Here is a 24,512-nt window from a genome sequence, read left to right on the forward strand (position 1 = left end):
TGGAACTGCTGTTCCATGTGGGTCACAGTGCTCTGGGCAGTGTGGCTGTGTCCTGGCTGTGTCCCTGCATCTCTCCCGTCCCTGGCTGGTCCCCACCACCTCGTGGCAAACAAGGACAGCTGGGAGGCAAGGAAGGGTCTCTGCAGAGCATTTTTGACCAAAATTGTGCCTTTTTACATAAATGAGGCTGCAGAGACCGTGTGTGGCTGATAGGAGTTGGGAGTTTGGTCTGACCATCTGTGTGTCCCCTTATAGCTGTGCACCGATGCATGTACAGTATTTTTTTCATAATGTATATTTTTATTTATCTTGTAATTCAATCTACCTGTGACAAAATGTTTACTATTAATGCAGAGATGGATTAGACATGTAATGGGTTATGTATCTCAGAGTTGCTCATGGCTGGCTTGCATTCACTCTGATCAAAGCTGTGCGTACTCAGCAGTGCATTATGCAAAAAATAACTCAATAAAGCTGGTGTAGAATTTACTTCAGATTCTCAGTGTTTGCATGGTGGTTCATCCATTCTTTGTACCAGTTTGACCTGACATTGACTGGCCTGTTTATGTCTTTACTATTATTTGTTGTTTCATAAAACAGCTTTGTTGTAGATGCTTTGTTTATTCCACAAAGGTATATAATGTGACCATTTAAGCTCAATATTGGATAAAGTTATCAGCCCCTAATGTGATAGACACATATGCTATCCCATGGTTTTTTGAAAATTCTTTGGTACAGGTTTTTTTAAGGAGGTTGTTAGTTTATGAATAGTACTGAACTTTAAGTCATAGGATAAGCTTTAGAAACAGTCCTTTCAATATAATAGAAAAACTAAAATTCAGTAGGAAAATTAATGTAAACAGAAAGACTTCAAGAGCAATTTCTTTTTTTCTAGGTTGGGTAGCAATTTCATCATCATAGTTTGCAGAACAAGATAAAAAAGAGAAAAAAAAAGCACAAGGATTATATGCATAAAATGAAATGCATTAATATGTGTGGCCATCTTGTGGCAATGAAAAGTACTGTGGTATTTTTTTTTAAAGAAAAAATAATAATAATAAACAAGTTTGGGGGCAGTTCCTTGATTTAGATGACAACTGTGCCTTAAACTCAATGTCTTCCTATGACCAGAATGAATAAGCAGTCATTTTTGTATGTACTGAAAGCTGCTACTACTGAACAGATTAATTTTTTTTAGTTAAAATGATCAAATTAGCTCAATATAAAATACGAAGAAGCAACCACAGGTGTCTCTAGCATAGCAGCAGCCATTGAATTGCCAGAGGCTAAAGCTTTACATATTTTCAACCAGTTTCAACTTCCATATGAGCTGTAAACAAAGTCAGATATTTTTGTTTGTTTTACTCAGCTGGAAAGTCACCGATTCCAGTCAAGACTACAGACTCAGAATAAATCAGTGCATTTCAGAAACACTGATGAATTTATTTGTATTTCTTCAAGAAATGTCCCACTTTAAGGAACAAAACCCTGGCAAGGTAAGCACTCCCCAATAAGATTACCAATTCTATATGATTTAATAAAAAGGTGAGATAGATTTAGAAAAAAACCAAGTGAACAAGCAGGGAAAAAAAAAAATGAAAATGTACATTCTGACACATTCAGTCATGAGTTTCTGATAACTTTTTTTTTTTGCTGTAGAGTATGGGTATGTAGTCAGTGTGCTGTTCACAGTGAACTTTATAGCAATACAGTCCTTCCCCATACAGCTGTTGGAGCTTCACCAGTTATTCCATAGACTTTTTAAAGGAAATTTAAAACACCACAATTTAATAAAAACTTGAAAAAGCAAAGAAGTAAATGGGCATGTTCCTAGACACAAAAATGTGGGGTTTTTTCTCAAATAACTGTAGTTTTCAGGAATATCTGCATGAAGAGAGTTCCTCTTACTTTACTGCAGCAATTTTTCTTCTATATGCTAATAGTTGGTGATTTTCCCTTTTTCTACTGGAAAGACTGAGCTAGAGAACCCAGTTCATGAAGAAGCAAGCAAGAGTAAGGCATCTTTTCCTCCGAGTTGGAAGAATATAATTATTTAGTTCTAGTCAAAAGTGAATAAGATTTTTTTTTCCAAAGATAAATATCAATAATGTAAACATATATTATGATAATAATATATTACATTTTTATATTTGTATTGCCAAAAGCAATTTAAAAGAAGACTATAAGGCTTTTTCTCCTCTTTTAATCTCTCTTAATTTTGCCAGAAAATCTTCCCTGAAAACAGGCCATTCAGAATTAGCAAATAGAAGTATATATTACCACACTCAAATATTAGGAGTTTAGACTGAACACACAGATGAGCAACTGGATGAAAAAATGAAAATTATAGAAGAACTAAAATTATGTAGAAAAAATTAATAAATTCTATAAAGAGCAGTTGTCTATTTGGACAATAAAGTTATATTTAAAATAAGTAAGTTTATAGTGAAGTAAGCAAATGTGGTATTCAGTAATGTGGTAACATGACAGTAGCTGTTTGTTAAGAGATATCTAACACTAGTTTAGAAAAGATAATTTTGATAGCGTGTTTTTCCTTCTTTTCCCTGACCTCATTCTCTAAGCCATTTCATTATTTTACTGCTATAATTAGAAGCACATTAGGCAGTAATGCTGTGTGCAAAATTTCTTTGAATTAACCATTTTATTGCAATTCAGCTCCAAAAGCAGATAGATCCTTTCTGCAAATTTTCAACAGATCAGTTGAGCACTGTGCAGTTGTGAAAGATGCACTGCTATATTTCAGTCACCACAAAGGCCAAATCTCAAATTTTATATTGAAAATTCGGCTCAGTCTTGTCATTAACAGGGATGCTATAGCAGCCAACAAGCATCAAGAGATTGCTTACTAGCATATGAGAGAAAACAGTTCCACAAAGTAGCACAACAGGGGAGAGAGCTGTAGCTGGAGGAAGGATGTTTTGCTTTTGTAAGCATGCAGCAAGCGTGCATTGTAATATTGCAATTAGTGAGTTGGGTTTTTTCCTGCATATAAACTGTCCAGTCTATTTGCACGCAATGAGGAAATAATTTCTAGTAATTTTAGCAATAAACATGAGCTCATTAAAGCATTACAGTAAGTGAATAAAAAATAGCATGTTTGTATGGTAGAAGAGGGGATGCATCCTAATTATCCAAAATGGACTGTTTGATGCTTATTTGCACCAAAAGGGTTAGAAGTATTTCCCAGTTTTAAAAAACAAGCTTCAATTTTGCACTGCATTCTGGATTTCATTAGCATGCAACATCTTTCTTTTGCAAAATGATCATTTAAGTGAAAGTGTTAATGGTGAATTTTAATGTTTTTGTCAGTTTTGCCTTCTAGTCTGCAGCATATGTACATTTTTCACTGTCTTGGGAAGTTACATTCCTGGAGTTGTCCTCTCCTATGTCTTGTGTAAGTATGGTCTCTTTCCCAGTCATGATTTGTGTATGTGTGTACTGTTCATTATTTGGTCTCTCTGTAGGAACTATTTATGTTTTTATTTATTTACCCATTTATACACTCGTGAAAGTTTGCAGAAGATGCCAATCTCTGTGGTGCAGTTGTGGATGCCATCCACAAGGACTTCAACATGTTCAAGAAGTGGGCCCGTGAGAACCTCATGAGGTTTAACTAGATCAAGTGCAAGGTGCTGCTCCTGGTATCAACCCAGGTCGGGGGATGAACAGGTGGAGAGCAGCCCTGCCCAGAAGGACTTGGGGTGCCGGGGGTGAGAGGCTGGACATGACCCAGCCATGTGCACTCACAGCCCAGAAAGCCAAACATGTCCTGGGCTGCATCCAAAGCAGCGTGGCCAGCAAGGGAGGGAGGAGATTCTGCCCTTCTGCTCTGCTCTGCCCTGCTCTGCTCTGCTCTGCCCTGCTCTGCTCTGCTCTGGTGAGACCTCACCTGGAGTGCCGGGGGGTCCCCAGCACAGGAATTACATGGTCCTGTTGAGTCCAAAGGAGGGACATGTAGATTTTCAGAGGGCCCTAGCACCTCTCCTATGAAGACAGGCTGAATAAGTTGGAGATGTTCAGCCTGGAGAAGAGAACACTCTGGGGAGAGGCCTTTCCTAAAGAGGGCTTATAAGAAAGCTGGGGGCAAACATTTGAGCAATGCCTGTTGAAATATCACAAGAGGTAATGGTTTTAAACTGAAGGAGGGTCAATTTAGGTTAGATATAAAGAAAAAAATTTTTACCATTTTTTTGTCATATGGAAGTCAGCTTGCAAGTTTTTTCAGTGTGTTGATTCTGGCACAATGTTGCATAGTCATGTTTGTCAAGTTCAGATATCAAAATCAGGCTAAGTCAAGGTAATGATAAATGTTATTATGACCATAAATCATGTCTTGCTGATAGTAAAAAATATGTCAATAGATATGAGTATAATGGTATTTTCTGTGATGAGTAGCAATGGCTCCTGAAAACTGAATTTTACCTTAAAAGTGTCTGACATGGTCATTCCACAGTGCATGTTTATGTAAAACTAACTATATTGTATAAAATTAGTAGTTATCTTATGCAAAGGCATTGTTTAAGCTTTCTTGAGTAACTTCTTGTACAACAATATTTCAATACAATTTTTTTCTCTGTCTTCATTTTTTATCACAGTATTGTGTGCCTTTTTATGTCCCTTCCTTAAGTGCAATGAGTTTGGACAAAAACTGTGCAGCAAAATAAAGGCAGTTCTGATGAAACTAGATTTTGGAATAGTGGAATATATCAATCAGAAGAAAAAAGAGAGATCTGGTGAGTAGTTAATTACAGTCCCATATATTATTGTATTTCTGTATGCAGAGCATTTTATTCACCTTGCAGAAAGTTTGGTTTGTCCTAAGAAGCTGTAGGAGCTTTCTTTGCATTTATTGCTTTGAACCTGGCTACCGTTATTAGCCTTATAAGGAGTGACAGTGTATGTCAAATGTCTGGGTATGATAATAAAGAAATTATTACTTCATGGAAAGAAACAAGGCAAACTCTTTGTATGTGATTAGATGTACTGCTTATAAGTTTTCAGAAAAAAACTACTTGATGTAAGCTTGCAATGCTTATCTCTCTTCAGATAAGGCAAACTTGCCCAGCAGAAAGACCTGCTCAAAAGTCTCAAAATAAGTACATAAAAAAATTTTCAGTAAGAGACCAAACTCTGTTCCTATATCTGAGTGTGCCTTGGTTTCACTTCCTCCAGCAAAAAGAACTTGTTTTCTTCTCCAAATACTCCAAAAGCATATAAGAATTGCCACAGGATAGCAGCTACAAATTAATCCAAGTTTCTGCGTGGAAAGGGGAGAAATCAATTTAAAACAAAATCTTGCCTATCTCACCTAAAATCTTTCTAATACTGGAAACTTTTAGATTTTAAGCAATAAAGCTATTTCAAGGATAATCTGTATATGAACAGTGTTTATTTTTTGTGCTTGTTCCAGTTTTGGTAATTAAATCTTTGCAGTGTAGTCACACTTCTTGCAGGTAGCCTACCCTTTTTTATTAGTGCTACATCAGTAGACTTAATATCTGCTTTAAAACATGCATTTCTTGTAACCTGTACACAATTCATTATACAATGTGCTGTTCCTAGACCCAGGGAGAACCACCATGTGTCTTTCCCCCTTCTCTTACATGTAATGTGATAGTAATTGGAAATAAGGAATAAAGCATTGGAAATTTTCTTCCATGCATTATTCTACTTGTTCAGTTTTAAATGAAACTGGCAGAGAAAAAGATCAGACTGTAGTTTAATAAACTTCATAAGCCAGCCCTGGGAAAAAGGTTGAGGTTAGATGCGTTCTTTCCTGCATCTCATCCTCCAGTTTAATTTAACCCAGACAAGTTCCCTACCTCGCTTTTCCTCTTGGATTCGCCGCATGGGCTCGTAAACCTTGTGTTGGCACAAGAGAGGAAAGAGAAAGTTGCAGGAAGAAGCAACCAAGAACACTATGATGGTGCTTTTCATTTCATATTGGTTTAAAAGATTCTCAGACAGAGAAGGCAAAATTTGTATCTCTTCTTATGTGTAAAGAGCAGCATTCTACCAGACTTCAGAGGATGCTTTGTATGCATATTTGTATGTGACTATGAATGTAGTGTAGCTGTATGTTGGTAGAAGAAGGGGTTTGAGAATGAAGACTACATGCAATTATCAAGAAACACAGCCTGTTCTAACAACACATTACACCTGTGCATTTTACCAGCAGTCTAGTCTAAAAGAGAGATATGTATTGCCAGGGCAGATGAGCAACAGAGACTCCTGAAGGAATTACAATGCAGGTAAATAGACCTTACTGGAATGTATTCAGAATAACATTCTTGCTCCCACTTTGGTTACTGCATTTTGATAAGCAGCCAGTCTCAGTCCGGCCTGTTTCCCTGCTAGCTTAGCACATAAATGATGCACTGTGTCATCAGGTGGAAGGTTACTGTGCTACACAAGCTGTGTGACAGAGAACACACGCTGAACCTGGAAATCTGTTGTCATGAGTAGGATAAAAAATATATCTTTTTTCTTTCAGAAACAGCAAAAACAAAACCCACAGAAGATGACAGTGAATTAGACATATCAGCTCTGTGTCCAAAGGTGACTTTTTTCAGTCAGCCCTGTCTTGCTTTTAAAATCTATATAGATAATGGGAGGCTATCTAGATTGCTGTCTCTGGTCTTCTGTGGAAGACTTTAACCTCCCCAGGAGGCTGTGTTCCTGAACTAAGCAATATGCTAGAGAAGTGATTCATAGTCTCCATCTTTAGCCTTATACTAATCAACCTACTGCATTTGTGACTTCTGGCCTTCAAGGTAATGGTTTCATTGGCCTACTGAGCTAAGAATGTGTTTATTTTGTATTGGCTGTAGAATGATTACATTAATATTTAAAAGCAAAGGTGGTTACTTTTATTTCCAACAGTGAAATTGCAGTTGATTTTTATCAAATTAAAATACAAAAGGGAAACATTAATAGAAAACCCATGTAATTTGTTGGATATTTTTGTAATCACTTGTCTAATAATTTTCGATGATGGTGCAAACAGGTCCATTATCTATAAAATCTTTCTAGATATGTATGAGAACACTCAAATTTCTCATTTTTCTCCTAGTATTCTAAATGATTGTATGGCAAAGGTTCTTCTGTTAGAATAGCAGTTGATATTAAAAAAATCATCTTAATAGGAATTATTATGCAATATTTGATCAGTAGTGTATAAAGCCTGACTTTGACAGTGATTGCTTTGGAAGTAGTTTTGTGCTGGGGGGAAAAAAACCAAAAAAATATATCCCATGGGATAAAAATTTGTAGCTGACATAACTAAATATTGTTCAGTATATTGGTAAAGGATAATATTTTTTTGTTCAGCTAATTTTTGATGGTCTTATAGATATTGGGCTGTTTTTTCTGGTCCACGTTTACTCCTTTTGTTACATTATGCATATTTTGTATTTGCAGGCTCATTTTGCTTTCAGTATAGTAGGATTGCTTTCAAAATTAATAACTGGAATTTTCTGTGCTTCTTTAGTATAATACAGCCTTTAATTATTACAAAGAGGGATGCTTCACTTCTAAGCATTGTATAATATTTTCATGTTTCTTCAATTAAGGCTTAAATAGGAGGTGATTTATGTTGCTATGACATACAAGAGGGATTCTTTTCAGTCACTAAGCACTGTCTTTCTGAAGTGTGATTTTTTTTTTTTTAATGTAAGAATTCCATGTATGGGACTGTTTTCTATGTAGGTTAGTCCTGCAGTTGTTGCCAAAGAGCTGTCAGTGTCTGACACAGATGTCTCAGAAGTATCCTGGACCGATAATGGGACCTTTAACTTATCTGAGGGGTATTCTCCACAGACAGACACATCTGATGGTAAGTAACAGCTTCATCTATATCATCAGTGGATTCCAGACATGCGAGTTACCTCAAAACGATAAGATAGTTTGAGGACAGAAGGTTTCGGGGTTCTTACTTTTCTCTCTTAAACAAATTTAAGGTTAATCTTAGTGTTTCATATAGGTTCTTGTGTAAGAACAGTCCTCATCTTAAAAATGTTAAAGTACATCAGCAAGTGTCTAAATAAATAAGTAGTGCTGTGTATAACCAGCACATTCAACAAGTGATAGATGTAGCACTCTCTTCTACCAAACCTTTTAAGCAAGTAAACCTTTTAAAATTACTACCAGTGCTTTTGTGGGTAAGTTAAGCAAAATGCTGAGGAAGAAACAGTAAATACACTGACTTGTTAAACAGCCAATTAAAGAAAGTGTCATTGCCTTTTACTACTAGAAATGAAGACAGCCAGCAATGAGCCTATGAAGACTTAGACTAGGAAAAGATTCTTAAGCACTTGGCTTGATCTTGACCAGAAAAAAGTTCTTACTTTTTACAAACCAAGCTATCAGTAAACACTTTGCTGAAATGAAGATTAAGGACAACAGTAGTTTGGTATAATCTCACCTGTGGGTCTGTTGCTCTGCTCGTCTTACATGAACTTCCCTGTAAATGACAAGCAGGATGATACTACAGGCCAAATTAATAATTTCCATTATTTTCCAAATATTTCAAGTTGTAAATAGACAGCATTGCATGATTACAGAACTGCAAGTTGTAAAAAGCAATTGTCATTCATCTCACCTATCTTCCTGTCCAAAGAAGTTCAAAGCACTTCATTCAAGCTTTTTGAAGTTTCTCACGGCTGTGACCACTTGAATTCTGAACACCTTTAGTGTTAAAGATTCAGCAACTTCCCTGGAAAGGCTTTCTCAATATTTTCTTAACTTAATGATGAAAATATTTTTTTTCTTATAGTGAGTCAAAATTTCCCATGTTCCAGTTTGTGTCAGTTTACTCTAATCCTTTCACTGTGCACTTTCTAGAAGAGTCAGGCCCATCTTCTCTCTACCTTCCTATTCAGTAGTTAAACTGATTTCCCCTTTGCCACCTTCTCTTGGGGCCAAACGAAGCCCATTCTCTCAGCATCTACATGCATCCTGTTCTCTAACTCCCTAAATAATCGTGCTGACCCTCCAGGGGATTCAGTCCTGTATATCATTGTCTGTCTAGAACTGGAGGGTCTAAACTGGGCAAAATACTTCAGTGTGTACTCTCAATTGCTGAATAGAGGAGGAAAATGCCTTCCATTGACTTTCTGCCTTCAATTCTGCTACTACAGCTCAGTGTGTGGTTGGCCTTCCTTGCTGCAAGGGCATACCACTGACTTGCTGCCCACAGATCTTTTTCTGGAAAGCTGCTGTCTTGTTGCCCCCAGCCTGTACTGCTGCACAGGTTATTCCATCCCAGATGCAAGACTTCACATTTGCTTTTATTGAATGCCATGATATTCCTTTTCAGCCTGTCCCTTTCTCCAGCCTGTTGAAGTCCCTCTGAAGGCATCCTGACCTCCAGAATATCAAATTCACCTGCCCCACAGCAATTCCTTTCCTGCCCATGAACTTGCAGAGTGCACTGCAGCCTATCATCCAAGTCATTAATAAAAACCTTGAACAATGCTGGCATTTATCACAGGTTTCAGTCCCTGTGACAGACACCAATAACCAGCCTCTAGCTGCACCTTGTGTCGCTGATGAAGCCTTTGACCCCTTGCAGTCTGGCCACTTTTCCACCCACCTTACAGTTCCCATACCCTGTTTGTTCATCAGCTTGGCTGTAAGGATCATGTGGGAAACTCTATTCAAAGCCTTGCTAAGTGAAAAATTACACCATTCACTCTTCTTCCCCATGGAGCATTTCAGCAAATGGGACCTAGACAACAGTGCAAGACCAAATGGGATGCATCTGAGGACTGCCTCATCTCCTGTCAACGCTCTATGCATTTCAGTCAACATTCTGCATGCAGCACAACCCTTCCTCCTCATCTTCCCAGACTGTCTTTCCTAAAGAAAATGGAGAAAATTACCTATGAGTCATTTTTAGGATTTATTTCCTTAGCCTTTATGAATGTTCCTACAACAAGCTCCTATTGCTTGTTTTCATAGAAAGTAAGTTCAAACTGATTACTTTTTACTTTCTCATTCAAATATTTGATGAAAGTACTTGCTTGTGCTTATTTAGGCCTCTCCCACAGGCCATGTACTCCACGGTACGTTTTACACATTTCTAATAACAAATACTGTGTCATTTGTTAATGCAGCCATTAAAATTTAATGTTTGATTACATCCTGCTTTTTATCCTCTTGAAAACAATTCTGATCACCTGTAGAGTTTCCATTTTCTGTTTCCTTTTTAATACAAGCATTGGCCAAGAAAGGAAAAGGAAATTAGTCTTTTTATTAGTTTTATATCTTTATTTAAACAGATAAACATTCTTTTTATTATTCCATATACATGTTAAAAGCTTGTAACACATCCTTACATGTTTACATATTTGTAGTTTATATATATTGTGAAGAAAAATAAATTTTAGGACTTCATATGGATGGGTATATTTAGAAATAGCCGTGCTGAAGATTTGCATGGGTTGTTTCATTAGACACCTAAAAAAGTTAGCTTAAAAAAGTTAGCTTTAAAAAGTTATTTTGTTGAAATAGTTAGGGTGATACCAGTTGACTTGTAGTGCTAGATTTATGACCTCAAAACCATTTTGTTATAGGTGTCACACAAAGTTCCTTCTAGTATAGAACGACTATAGTAGGGATTAGTAAATGTATTCAGAGGAACACTTGCTACTTGCATTTTTACATGTGGCTGCCTTTTTGGGAAACCTTTTGTGAGTGCTAACACTGTTTTCTTCTGTTAACCCTGTAATAGATTTTGACCGACCTAGTGATCATGAAGAAGCTTTCGCTAGAGATCTTTTAGAGTTTCCCTCTTTAGAAAATGGTGCCGGCACAAATGATGACGATGACTCAAGCATCGGTTTGCCCACCCAGCAAAAACGAAGGAAAGAGCAAACTGATGTGAAGGCGGATCACAGACAGAGTAAAGAGAGACCATCCACTGCAGGGTTGTCCTTGCCTTTGACCAGTGACCAAACCTTTAATTTAATGAGTGGAATTGCTGGTGATGTCATCACAGCTGCAGTGTCTGCTGCCATCAAAGACCAGCTGCAGTCCCTACAGCAAGCTCCCTCTCAGGCAGTGCCCAGTTTGAGCGAGGAGACAGACACAGAGGAAGCTGATGACTTTGAACTGCTTGACCAGTCTGAGCTAGAGCAGATTGAGAAAGAATTGGGACTTTCACAAAGTCAAGAAGCAGAATCCCAGGAAAAGAAAAAGTCTTCAGGCTTCCTTTCAAATCTGCTTGGAAGTCATTAACCTGGAAGTTGCAGCTGGTAACACAGAAGAAATTCAACAAAAAACACAAAAAAAAAATACCATCAAATAAAAAAAAAAAAAAAAAGAAATAAATAAAGAAAAAAAAAAGAAGAAAATTCTGAGCTGTAAGCTTTAACTATCCCTTTAGATGTGTTGTAATAATTTCCCTTATGCAGAGTGAATTAACTGGATAAATATCAGCTAATACTGATAGTTTAATGTTTCTGGTAGTAATACCTCAATGTAATAGCATGGAAATGAATTATCTATCCACTGTTTGGTTGCAGATGCGTGGTGGAAGTCAGTTGTTCAAAACAGTTGGGGGAGAGGTTTCTTTAATCTTTTTGCCAACCATGCATTTTGGGGTCCTGAGCCAAATTTTCAATATAGGCAGTTTATTTACTCTCATTTTCCAATCATGTAATACAATTAATGACTCATATTGTGAGGGCAAGTTGTCAGAGGGCTGCAGGGAGATTAACTGCATCTCATCTTCTTCAGTTCTACCAAAGAGTATGAGTCCCTGCAGTTAGCATTATGTGTAGTGCATCTACTATATATGAAACACATTAACTGGCACAACTCGAGTTTAAAAATGTGTGCAACACTATAAAAACCCCTAGATTTCATACATAAAACCTTTGAATTATTTTGGATATGGTGATGCATTTCCAAGTTTTTTGCTGTTATAGGCTTGTAGAGTTGTAAAGTGGCATGTTATATGACTGACCACCTGCTGTGTTCCTTGATGGAGTCTGGTCCTTGGCAGTATTGCCCATGTGAAGTCAGCCAGTGAATCTTTATGTTTGAAAGTTAATATTGTGTAAACTGAAGAACCTTTTGGGAGCAGGTGAGGGTAATTATTGTTTGGAGTAGAGATTAGAGATTAAAAAAAAGCATAAAGGTTTTTTATGTGCCACTTCCTTAATGTGAGATTCTGTAGGTTTTGGTTTGGCTTTTTTTCCCATGATAGCTGCTTCCACTTGGTACAAAAGTTGTGTTGCAACTGATTATTTTAAGATACTTAGAAGCATTGGGTGAGGTCAGTTGCTAGAGAAGACACTCAGAATCTTCTTCTTGGCATGTAATTTAAAACAAAAAAAGAACTTGTTTAAATTATTTGCCAGTTTAAGTCCACACATGCTAAGTGAGAGGCGTGGGATCTCAAGCAGATAACTTATTTTTCTAGGGCTTTCTTGTTCACCTGTGAAAAAACTGCATTGCAATACCAAGCAATAGTAATCCAAGAAATAGGATGAAATAAAGCTAGTTTTTTTAATGTGACATAAACCATTAGCAAAGTTGAGGGACCATGTCAGCTGCTACTACTACTCAAGTAAATTTACATTTGCTGGCATTTGAAGAGGTAAATACTGTCATCTAGGGACCCTCAAAAAGTACAGCAACAGATTATAAAAATCTTCCACTAACATATATGTATAGGTAAACCTGTGTTTGAAATTAACTTCATTTTGTATTTTTTTTTTCCTTTTGAGGTGGAAAAACAGGCAGATGGCCAAAAGGAGTACAGCAAAAGGAAGGATGCTGAGATTTTTTGACACTAGCTCTATTGTTGCTTGTGCTTTTTGTGTCAGTAATGCATATTGACGGTGTTTGCTGTCCTTTACCAGTAAAAGGGTAAGCCTGTGCCTTCATTATCAAATACATAAGTGAATGCTGGATATAGATCTCACAAGATGCAGCTTTCAAAATTACAATATCTCAACACCTGAGTTTCTGGAAATCACTAGAAAACATGGCCCACATCACTTCCACAGTATTAGTTGCTAAGTTTCTTCTTTAGCTTTCACCAGCCTGTTCTTCTCATTTGGAAAAAACAAATAAACAAAAACATCAAATACCCAACCAAAATTTAAAAAAGCTTTTGTTGGAAAATCGGTGAGTTTAAAAAGTTCTCAGATGACTTAAAAGCCTCATTTCCTTGCCACATGTTTAGGACAATCGGTACAGTTAAAAGAGTACAAATCCAAGTTGCTGATGAAGCTTTGTAGGATGCCCAAATAACTATGTGCTTCGTTCTCCAGGATTACTGGTGGCAGAAGGGGAAACAGGCTGTGAGACAGGGAGAGGTGGGAGGGAGGGAGCAGTCCTTCACAGGATTTTCTGGAGCAGATTGGCAGGACAGACTAGCTGGCTGTCAATAGTGGCATTGTAACAGTGTGCACTTTATTGTTGTTTTATGAAAAATACTTGTGGTTATAAAAGTATATAATACAGGGGCACTATTCTAGAATAATAGATCAGAAAGAAAAGCAGTTGGAGAAGTTTCTCAGGCTTTTGTAAATTACCCATTTTCTGGTTTCAAGATAGGTAAATAGATTGATTTTTCTCCAGTACGAGTCCCTTTTTTTTTTTTCCTTTTTTTTTTTTTTTTTTTTTTTTTAACTTCTTTCTCAGAAGGAAAAACTAACCAAAACTTGAACAAGTAAATCATTAAAGTTAGGGACATAGTTGCTTATCTGAGTGTCTTTAGAATTTTTTTTCTGCTGTCATGGTAGTCAGTTATACTCAAGGCCCTAAATACTGTGTAACGGGAAGGATGTAATTCTGTAATATTTAATATTCTTCCTCAGGTAGTGAAAGATGTCTAATTTTCTGCAGGAAATTAGCTCTTCCCTTCCACACAACCACACGTAAGAAACCCTTTGCTTGGACACAATACATTCCACTGCCAGCAGTTCGCCAGCAAAACACAAATAAAATGTCTCTGTCCTTTGTGGATCCCTTCCACACTGTCCTCAGTTGGAAATCCCTTGAGAAAACTTCATTTTGCTGTATTATAGCCGCAGCCATGAAATAGCAGTTCCTTAAAAATTCCTGTCACAATGGTCCACAGTGTCTTTCCTACCCAGCACGTCGTCACCTTCAAACAACGCATGGGCAGGAAGACAGGCAAGGGGGTATAAGGCAGCACATAGCTTTGAAACGTGCAGTTTTTCCATGGAAAGCCTGCTTGTGTGTGATTTTCTAGTCAAATGGCACATGGGCAGCATAGAGGGCGTAGTATGAGCCAGTGCCGTGGGGTAACAGTGTGTGATCCTGCCCTGGGATCAGTACTGCTTGTGTTGTGTGTGTGCTCGTACCTGGCAGCAAAGAGCTCACCCTCCTGTGCCTTGCAGTGGCTTCATGCATCCTGATGGAAGAAAAGGGCATACATCAGGGCAGGGATCCAGGTCACTCTCTTGTACTCAGAAAATTTCCCCTTGTGTCAGTCCATGTGAGTGACAAGATCACCATCTGATTGGTGGCCTTAGGTGTGTCAAATCCAATGCAAAAGCACGTGGAGTTTCCATGAATACATCCCACACACCTACTGACCATTCTCCTGTTTATTAATGGAGAAAAATGCTATGCAGAGGAGGTTAAACAATGGTAACCCAAAGTAACAGGATCTGAAGAGATACTCGTTCTACTTGTTCTGTGTTCGTTCTGCACTTTTCCCAGGCTGTCCCAGCCTTCTGAACAAATCCCTGTAGTCTCCATGTTTGTTCTCAGCACATGAGCGGCGTCACAGTCTGTGAGTAACCTCCACCCGAACAACCAGAAACTGGAGAATTACAAAATGTCCGTATTTAAGTATTCTGCAGCACTTTACCTGCCTGATCACTGTTTTGTAAACATGGAACTATTATATTGATTGTTTTAATAAATATGTGTTAGTTTTTATCTTTCATCAACTCATTGTCTGTTTGCTCCCAGAAATGGAAAAAAAAACCCTAAACAACAAACGGCGTGACCTTATCACGCTTATCTAATTACCTGAAAGGAGGTTCCAGCCAGGTGGGTTTGGCCTCTTCCCCCAGGTAACCAGTGATAGGACAAGAAGACACTCGTAAGCTGCAGCAGGGAAGGTTTTAGGTTGGAGATTAGGAAGAATTTCTTCACGGAAAAGGTGGTTGGATACTGGATTGGGCTGCCCTGGCAGATGGTGGAGTTACCGTCCCAGGAAAGACTGGATGTGGCACTTAGTGCCATGGTCTAGTTGACAGGGTGGTGTTCGGCCATAGGTTGGGCTTGATGATCTAAGACATCTCTAAGACATCTCTTCCAACCTAATTGATTCTGTGAAAAATCAAACAAACAGAGCAAATACAACAAAGCCCAAGCCACGGAGGACAGACAGCCCTGAGGCGGCGCTCCCGCCGCTCCCTGCCCCGCGCCCTCCGGCCGCCAGGGGGCGCGCGCGGGCCGCTCCCGCCGGACGCCGCGTGGCCGCTTCCTGCCCGCGCGCCCCGCCCCGCCCGGCTCCGCCAGCTCCGCCGGCCGCAGGTGCGTGTCCCGGGCATGAGGGCCGGGATGGGACGGGAGGGAACCGGATGGGAAGGGATGGCTCGGCCTGGCCTGGCCCGGCGAGGGTGGCGGGGGGCCGGCGGGCCGGCGGCGTGGCCCGGCCGAGCCGTCTGCCCTCCCTTGGGCTGCAGGCTGTCGGTGAGCCCGGCCTGGTCCACGCCTGGCCTGGTGGCTCCCGGCTACCGCCTGCGCCCCGACGTATCTCTTGTTTCATTTTATTTGTGTTTATTTATCTATAGGTTTGGCCCGAATTCTTGTTGTCCGTGTATTAAACATCTGCCTTGCACCAGGATTAGGGACACGGACTCCGTTTAAATCCAACTGGAAGCAGCTAAAAATCGGCCGTAATAAAGAGCCTCAGGGGAGACGCGATTTGTCTGGAAGGGCTTGGCTGTGCTGCGGGCTTGTGAGTGCCTGGGGTTTCATTTTCCTGAGCCCCACACAAGGTAGGACTCGGGGTTTCGGTCCCGTGGCTTGAAACGGGAGGGGAAAATGCAGGCGGGTCATGGGAAGATGTCATGTAACTACACGGGATTTCTCTGTTTTATGCAGTTTGAGTTGTAAACACACCTGAACCTAGTAGTCGGCGGTGGAGGTTTATGTCTTTAGTTTCTTTTAGTTACAAACCTCTTCTTCTGAGCTGCTTTCTCTTGGGTGGGGCGGAGCGGGAGGAGTTTGGGGGTTTAAAATGCCCCTGTGGTAATGTAGCGTGTAGCTGCTGTCTGTCCGTCATGGAACAGGGTGTTCTGCCCCAGGGGTCTGCAAGGGCCTGTCGCTGACAGCCAGCGTGGCTTGGCGTCAGTGCTTCCAGGCAAAGGTTGGTGCTCGGGCGGGGCTAAGGGCAGGGGAACGCCTTGGGGAATACTCGAGATCTCTCAGTGGGCGGAGAATACGTTTTTCTCTGAAACACAACATCCATGTTACACTGAGTAGATGCTTATAGTACTCTAAGTAAAATAACATGGCCTTTATTTTGTGCATCCCCCCCGTCACTGTAGCACTGCAGACAGCACAAGCAATAATAAGTAAGGAGCCCAGTGGTTCCATGGAATGAGCGTTTCATAACGTAGCTTCGGGGAGGGGCTGCTCTTTCTCTCCCTGCTTTCAGATCCCCTCCTCCTGCTGTATTATTTCTTTTTTCTCCAGATTAAGCCATAGTTTTTCTAAATCAATTAAAAGATGAGGGTGCTTTCTGTGACCTCCAAATGACAATTTTTTTGCTCTTTGATTTTGGAGCATTCAAGAAATTCCATCAACTTTGTTTAATAAAAAAAAAAAAAAGCAGCTATGTTTTGTTAAGCGGTGAGGAGGAAGGAAATGTATGGGTTTGCAAAAGGACAGCATCACTGCTCTGCAGTTGTCCTGTCCCAGCCCCATTAACATGGCTCAGCTGGATGGTGGGAAAGTGGAAGGAGATCAGGGTTAGCAGTGGCTTCAAGTGCTAAATCTAGGCATGACTGACTGCATCTCCAGGTGAACAGCACTGCAGGGTAAAGTGTTGTCAGCACAACTGACATATATATGCACTGTTCCAAAGTAGCTAAGAAGGCTTTATTTTTAAATGCAGTGATTTTTATTTTTTTTTTACCATTTAATAAGGTTGTGGAAAATGGAAAATAGGCCTGTAAGCAGACCTTTTTTTGCCCTTATTTCTGAGGAGTTACTGGTCTCATCAAAGTCTTAGAGTTGGCAGAACATGAGCTCATTAAGAAGCTTTAGTCACTGACCTTTAGTGAAAAATGTGGAGCTTTTGAAATGCTGTTGCTGTAACTGGGGGCTCTCTCCTGCATCCCGATTGCAAGAGGCATAGCAGGTTCCAGAGCTGGAATGCTCAGCTGTTGCTGTGGTACAAGTAAACACAAAGTCTTTTAAGTTTTCTCTCTTGCTCCTGCGCATGAATACTGCACTCATTGCTGATGCTGGTATTTAATAAATTTAATTCTGAGCAAGAACTGTGCATCTGACCTCTAAAGAAGATTGTCAGGATGTTGTGTTGGGGCTTTTTTTTTGTCTGTAACTTATTTTTTTTAGCATGATTTTATTTTTTCCCATTTTCTAGTAATGGCCACCTACACTTGCATCACTTGCCGTGTGGCTTTCAAGGATGGTGACATTCAGCGTGCCCATTACAAAACTGACTGGCACAGGTACAACCTGAAGCGTAAAGTTGCTGACATGCCTCCTGTCACTGCTGAGAATTTCCAAGAGCGAGTTCTGGCACAGAGAGCAGTAGCAGAGGAGCAGAACAAAATCACTGCCACTTACTGCACAGTTTGCAGCAAGAGGTTCTCCACCTTCAATGCCTATGAGAATCACCTGAAGTCCAAGAAGCACCTGGAGCTGGAGAAGAAAGCTGTCCAAGCTGTCAGCAAGAAGGTGAAAATATTAAACGAGAAGAATCTGGAAAAGGGGCTAGCCCCAGAGAGTGTAAATAAAGATGAAATGAACACAGCTATTCAGCAAGCCATTAAAGCCCAGCCATCTTCATCTCCAAAGAAGACACCTCTACCTCCTAGTAATGCAAGTGGCTCTCCAGTTTCCAGGGAAAGCATCAGCTTGTCCCAGAGCAGAGAACGACCAGAAATACCTCCACGGCTGCAGTGGTTTGAACAGCAAGCAAGGAAGCTGGCCAAGCAAGAAGCAGGGGAAGAAGACGGTAATGAAGAAGGTAAGGCAGTAAACACACTGACAGAGAACAGCTTGGGGTAAGCTATGGTTTGAGCAAAAGCTTCCTCTTATTTCTGTAGCAGTGCAGCATTTTCCATCACAGAAGGCCTTGCTGTTGATTTTCAGTTTAACAAAGGAGTTAAGGTTGGTCCATGTTTGCAGTCAAGGACTCTGTGTTAGTGTCTGAACTGCCAACTGTTCAACTTAACAGACAGGCAGAGAGTAATGTAGTAAAGATTGAATATAGTCATTAGTATGAGCACTACTTCTTTTCCCACATAAAAAGTCAAAGGAAGTTTCATTTAAAGAAGGCTAATGTAAAAGGTTACCCTAAAACTGCTTCTGAAAAATAAATGAACAAAAATTCAGGTGTGATCATTTGCTATTGTCCCAGCTCATTTTCTGTTCTGTTGAAGGGAGGTGGGACTGTGGTTGATTTTGTTTCCCTCTGCCCACCAAGACCAGAGGAGAAAGTTTACTCTTTAACTGATGTGGCATCACTCCTCAGCATGTTGATGTCTGTGTTAAAATGTGTTTAAGAGTTGCTACCCCAGTGGCCTGTTCCTGTGAGTACAGCTCTGTGTTGGAGTTCAGCCTGGAAAGCAGACAACTGAAAAGATCAGAGCTTCAGAATTTCCAGAAAAGGGTTATTTTTAACCTGGATGCTTTCAGTGCTGTATTTGACACTGCAGCTCCAAACACATCTATTGGAGCAGTTGAATGGGGTGATTGAGCTGTAGCAAGGGGACGCGTGTGAATGAGGTGGATCTTCATTCCAGCTTCTAAAACCCGTGTCACATTACTGCGTCTGTTACAGCAGTTTTATGCTCTTGAAATTTCAGTTGCAGTTCAGTGAATCTGTTCTACACGAGAAGAAACATTTACCTCTGAACACACATTGTAACACCTAAAGAAGAAGCCAGCTTTCACCTCTCTAGTGTTAGTGTGTTAGTCATAAATTGTATTGCAAAAATATTCAGTAGGTCTCTGAATGTTAATTGTTCTTTTAAGTGTGTGAACAAGAGTGTGTTTTCCCTCACTGCTGGAAATGAGTATTTTCCTGATGTTTCCAGAGTTGTCTTGTTTTCAGTGAGCCATGCTTGTGTTCTTGCGTTGTGGTGAATTAAATTTAAGGCCTAGAAACAGCAGTAAAGTGTTAACAGTTGAGAAAATGGTGGGGGGAAAGTATCAGATCTGCCAACTTTTTTATGAGCAACCTTGTGGTTTGCTGTACATCTTAAATGTCTTTCAGTGGCAATGATAAATTCTTGAACCTGGAAGTGACTTTGTGGGACTTAGCTGTAAGAACAAAAAATGCAGTATCTTCTAGATGGCTTTTTCTAACTTATTTGGGACTTACTTTGCTTGGGAAAAGTATAAAATAAATATCTTTTTTTAAAACTTCCTTTAAAAGACTGGGAAGACATGGATTCTGATGAAGACATTGGCTCCGATGAAGAGATGGAAAGTGTGGAAGAAGAGGAAGACGAGCAACAGGCAGAGGCTGAAAGCATTCCTGCTGTTGGGGCCATACCAGTCACAGACTGCTTGTTCTGTCCCCATCACTCAAGATCTCTCACAAAAAATGTGGCACATATGACAAAAATCCACAGCTTCTTTATTCCAGACATAGAGTACCTGGTGGATCTCAGAGGACTAATCAAGTATCTTGGTATGCCTGAATGTTCTCTCATTTTTTGTCAGGATAATTATATTCTGGTAGTGCTTATTTTCATTTGGATATGACACCAAATGTTTTGGTTTGGGTTGCTTTTTCTCTGCCTGAGTGCTGTCAGTATTTTGATCATGAGCAGGACTACAGGCTTTCCAGGGAGAAGGAGAGAAAACTTGGATGAGCAAACATGGTCATGTACCCTGTAGGTCTCACATAGTTTTCTGATGTTCAGATAATATGAAATTTGGGGAAAGATTCTGTTGCTAAAGCATGCATATGAACTTTGTTGTCCTGCCCGTGAGTCACGAGTATTTTTCTCTTTGGTTTACAATGCTTGTGAGAGAGCTAAAAGCTAGGAAAAAATGTATCATCCTTCAAGTTTAAAAATAATGATGAGAATAAAATAATTTTGGAGTATTGGATAGAAAAACATATTGGAAGAAATTTGTTATTAAGAATACTGAATACCTTGTCACAAGAAATCTTTTAATGGCCAGACTTATCCCTGATGGGGTCAAGGCATAGGAATAGCAGGGCTATCCTGGAAATTAAGGGCTTGAGGCTCCTCTTAAGTCTCTCTGCCTGCAAGCTGGAAAGGCTGTATCACAGAAATGTTAATTACTGACTGGGGAGATTTTGTTCAGGCCAATAGAAGTGCCAATGTTTCCTGCAGGAGAGAAAGTTGGCGTTGGGAAAATCTGCATCTGGTGCAATGAAAAGGGGAAATCCTTCTACTCTACGGAAGCAGTCCAGGCTCATATGAATGATAAAAGCCACTGCAAACTCTTCACAGATGGAGATGCTGCCCTGGAATTTGCAGATTTCTATGATTTTAGGTGAGGTCATTTCTCTTTGAGTGGGACACAGACAAAAGGACAGTTAAATATTACATTAGAAACTATTACTCATTCTTTAAATATAGTGGTGTTTCAGGTTCTAGTATTTATTTTGCATTGCTGGTTCCCTACCTTTTTAGGTAATGGTAACAGCAAGATTGGTTGTCTTCTGTAACCATTAGTATTAGTCCTACATTTTGAATTCCGTTTTGTATGTGTGCTGTTACTGAATTGAGATTTCAGTGTACCAGCAAAGGCCATAAAAGGTCATAACTGTCTTTCCCATTACCTTTTAAACAGATTGTAGACTTAACACCTACTGTGGGTTTCTTACATAAGTTCTACTGTGTAGCTGAACAGGACTGCTGTGATTTAGAGGCCTCTTTTTGAATTTCCTGCAACTTATGCTAAACTCTGTTCATTTTGGTCAGAAATACCTCATACTATGGTGACAGGTGGAGCTCCTGGGAGCACTCATTCAGTTAGCTGTGCAGAGCTGGTGACCTGCACCCTGGTGGCTTTTCACCATAAGTCACTGTTAAGTGTGCAGCAGCAGAACTGTGCTGAGTTGCACAACAGGATGGAGGAAAGGGATTCCTTTTCTCCAGGCTTTGTTGAGGGCAGGGTTCTGCTGTTAGGAACTCCCAGACCAAGGCAGGTGGAACATGACAGTGTTTGTGCTTTGCTGTAGCTGTGCATGGTGGTTCTTTTGTAGAGTGGGTCTGTGGTTGCTCACTATGTTTAAACCATGTATTGCTACTCTTCCACAGGAGCAGTTACCCTGATCATGAGGATGGGAAAGATGTGGAGAGTCCTGGAAAGCGCCTGGCAGAGAAAGAGTTGGATTATGATGATGACACCATGGAGCTGATCCTTCCATCAGGTGGGCACAGGGTTTCTGTTACAGCTTACTTTCTCTGCACTTCCCGTATCTACCTCCAGTACCTGCAGGACAGGCCACTGTTGTGCTTTCCTCTGGGAAGGGATAAGGTACTTTTGCATTTAAGTGTCTTTGGGGTTATGTCCTCACCTTCCATTATTTTCACTGCCAAGTAATTCAGCTTCTTCAGCACTCATGGATATGTGGATTGGGGCTGTGGATTGCTTTTCCCATTTTACATCTTCATTATCATGTGACTCTCGTGGTATACTCCAATAAGAGTCTTCATAGTTGTTTGAGTGTAACTTGGAGAGGCTATAACTTAGGTTATCTAGTGTTAGGGTTTTTTGTAGAGAGACAGCTCCTACCTAATTTAGTAAACTAGTTCAGTAAATTAAAATTATTAAATAGCATTTAGTTTAGCATTTGGCATGCTCACTTGCCTTTTTTTTTGGTGGTTTTGTATGAAGGGACCTCAGGCTTTCATTCCAAAAAGTGCTGCTAACTTTGCAATTACACAAATTTTCCTGAATGTCAGCAAGTGGCTTCACTAACGTTTTTACTTGAAATGACATTGCCTCTCTACTCATTCCACTAATGCAAATTTTCTTTCCTGATAACTGCCTGTTTATTATCTGAGCTAAGGCCCTCTTGAACAGCAGCACATTTTGTGTATTTTCTTCAAGCAGCTCTTACAGTAATTACATTAATTTCTTAATAATCCTAAAATATTTAAGGTTCTGCACCCTTTAAAAACATTTCGCAGCAGAGAGATTTTCCGTGGTTTTCACAGTGTGCTTGAGTACTCCATTTCAGAAGCTGTTTCATGATGGATAGTAAGATGTCCCCTCCTATGAACAGGTGCCAGAGTGGGTCACCGTTCCTTGATGAGGTACTACAAGCAGCGTTTTGGTGTGACAAGAGCTGTGGCTGTTGCGAAGAACAAGAAAGCTGTGGGTCGGGTGCTGCAGCAGTACCGAGCCTTGGGCTGGACAGGGCAGGCAGGTGAGTGACAATGGGAGGGCTTTGCAGAGGAGGAGGCTCTGGGATGTCCGCACTCTCCAATTCCAGAGGCCAACTTTGCTTTACACATAATGGGGTCTATGCAGTAGTTTCTTCCACTCAGTTCGTTTTAATTCCTGACAGAATTAAGATACAGGAAATTTGTTTCTAAAATCCAGTGCAGCTTCTGTGCAAGCTTTTTCATTCCATTGTTTGTGATACTTGGTATCTTCCTGAGATTTCTTGGTTTCTGTCCTGTCTAAGCCAATACTCTTGCTATTTAAGTCATGCTTTGACAGAATGCTTTTCCAGTTGGGGAACAGTGTTGTGGTCTGTATCCACTTTTGAAATATAAGAATCATGCTTGGAATGCAAAACAACCTTTTGCCTTAATCACAGTCATGGGTATTTGTAGAGGGAACTGGGCTTTCTCCCAAGAAAAGTAGAAAGAAGAGTGCTAGTATGGGAAGGAAAACCTATAGGTAACTGCTGAAGTACGTGGTCAGGTCAGCTGGTTTGCATACAAATTTTAAGTAAGATGACAGACATTGATCCATCTCTTTTCCTTCTTTCCCCCTGCAGGGGCCATCTCTGCTCAGCAGCGTGACATGCAGTACCTGCAGAGGATGAAGTCAAAGTGGATGCTCAAGACAGGAATGAGTAACAATGCTACAAAGCAGATGCATTTCAGGATGCAAGTCAGATTCTGAGTTCCGAAGAGAACTGCCTACAATTGGTTATGGGAAGGGGGGATTTAATGCTTTCAGATTCTCTTATTAAAATGGACTTGGTACCTATCAAATGCTGATGTGTTTGCTGGTGTGCCTTCCTCTGTAAAAAGAAGGTCAAGGAACTTGTTGCAGCAGCCCTGTCCTTAGAAGGTATAAATGAGCCAAGACACAGTTTCGTCATTTATCACAGTATGAAAAGGGTTCTGGTTTATTCCTCTTTACAGTTCTGTTATTCTGAGTCCAACTGTTCACTGACTCTGGCTGCAGCAAGCACCTACTGTAGGTTTCCCTTTCAGACTGACTGCTGGTTATTTCCTGCTAGGCTATGACTGCATCTCATTTGCAGACTCTGAATTCAGGCTTTTACCTAGTTAGATTATGAGTGCAGCTTCCAACAACAGGCTCTAACTGCAGAACCAGACTGACCTCATAGCAGTGATTCTCTCTCCTGTTCTGCACTGCCCTCCTGGATTGTTCCTTCAGAATTGTGCCTCTTCCTCTACGTCTCCCCATCCACCCCTGACTAGCCAACCCACCCCTTTTATCTTTATTGGACATAGCTGTGACTCATCAGGGGTGAGGCTGTATTGGGTAATTAACACAGCTGTTACTTACCAGGGGCAAGGTCACCTGTAATCCCTTCTCCTACACTTACCTCTTCTGAAATAATGGTGGGTCTAATTTAAAAATAAATTATCTTCAGTGGAACATGTGGCAGAGTAGTCATGACTGAAGGTACATGCATAGTCTTGCTGCCTGTCTTTGTGCAGCCCATTTCTGGGGGGCAGTTGACACTGTCATTTGTCTGAATATCCTAAGTTTCCAATTCTGCTAACTATTTGAAGCCAAGAGGAGATACTAGATCTAAATGCTTCAGATGGAGTGTATTAAATGCTTTCTGTTGTGGTGCTAGGCATATTAGCTGTGTGTTTTTGAGTTCTAGGTGGCACTATTGAGGTGAAAATTTGAGAACAAAGTTTCATGGAAGGCAGAGTAATAATTGTTAGAAGAAATGCACTGATGGAAAACATAACTCCAGGATTAATACTGTCCTCAGAAGCTGACTGTACTTGCCTAATGCTCCAGCTCAGGGCTGGATTAATAATCTGCAGTGTAGTTGTTCTACATTGAATGTAATGAATTTTTATTTC

General features: G+C 40.2%; 2 protein-coding genes across 4 annotated transcripts in view; both read left to right on the forward strand.

The window, feature by feature from the left end:
- The window catches only part of RETREG1 (reticulophagy regulator 1), a 66,064-nt gene extending 51,113 nt beyond the window's left edge, over window positions 1–14,951 (forward strand). For all 3 annotated transcript variants that reach the window (XM_058830533.1, XM_058830531.1, XM_058830534.1), the window contains 6 exons: window positions 1,370–1,496; window positions 3,331–3,415; window positions 4,617–4,754; window positions 6,515–6,579; window positions 7,729–7,855; window positions 10,754–14,951. In XM_058830533.1, the coding sequence (XP_058686516.1) occupies window positions 1,370–1,496; window positions 3,331–3,415; window positions 4,617–4,754; window positions 6,515–6,579; window positions 7,729–7,855; window positions 10,754–11,259 (1,048 nt within the window). In that variant the 3' untranslated portion in view covers window positions 11,260–14,951. The remainder of the gene's footprint in view (window positions 1–1,369; window positions 1,497–3,330; window positions 3,416–4,616; window positions 4,755–6,514; window positions 6,580–7,728; window positions 7,856–10,753) is intronic.
- A 497-nt stretch (window positions 14,952–15,448) lies between these two features.
- Window positions 15,449–23,450, forward strand: ZNF622 (zinc finger protein 622). Its single transcript, XM_058830535.1, has 8 exons — window positions 15,449–15,549; window positions 15,810–16,016; window positions 17,630–18,238; window positions 19,652–19,909; window positions 20,586–20,748; window positions 21,519–21,631; window positions 22,490–22,633; window positions 23,213–23,450. Exons 3-8 carry the CDS (start codon window positions 17,632–17,634, stop codon window positions 23,338–23,340), a joined length of 1,413 nt encoding a protein of 470 aa, XP_058686518.1. The 5' UTR covers window positions 15,449–15,549; window positions 15,810–16,016; window positions 17,630–17,631; the 3' UTR covers window positions 23,341–23,450.
- The last annotated feature ends 1,062 nt before the right edge of the window (window positions 23,451–24,512 follow it).

The sequence above is a fragment of the Poecile atricapillus genome, chromosome 2, assembly GCF_030490865.1.
Source record: "Poecile atricapillus isolate bPoeAtr1 chromosome 2, bPoeAtr1.hap1, whole genome shotgun sequence".
In the NCBI taxonomy this organism is placed as follows: Eukaryota; Metazoa; Chordata; class Aves; order Passeriformes; family Paridae; genus Poecile; species Poecile atricapillus.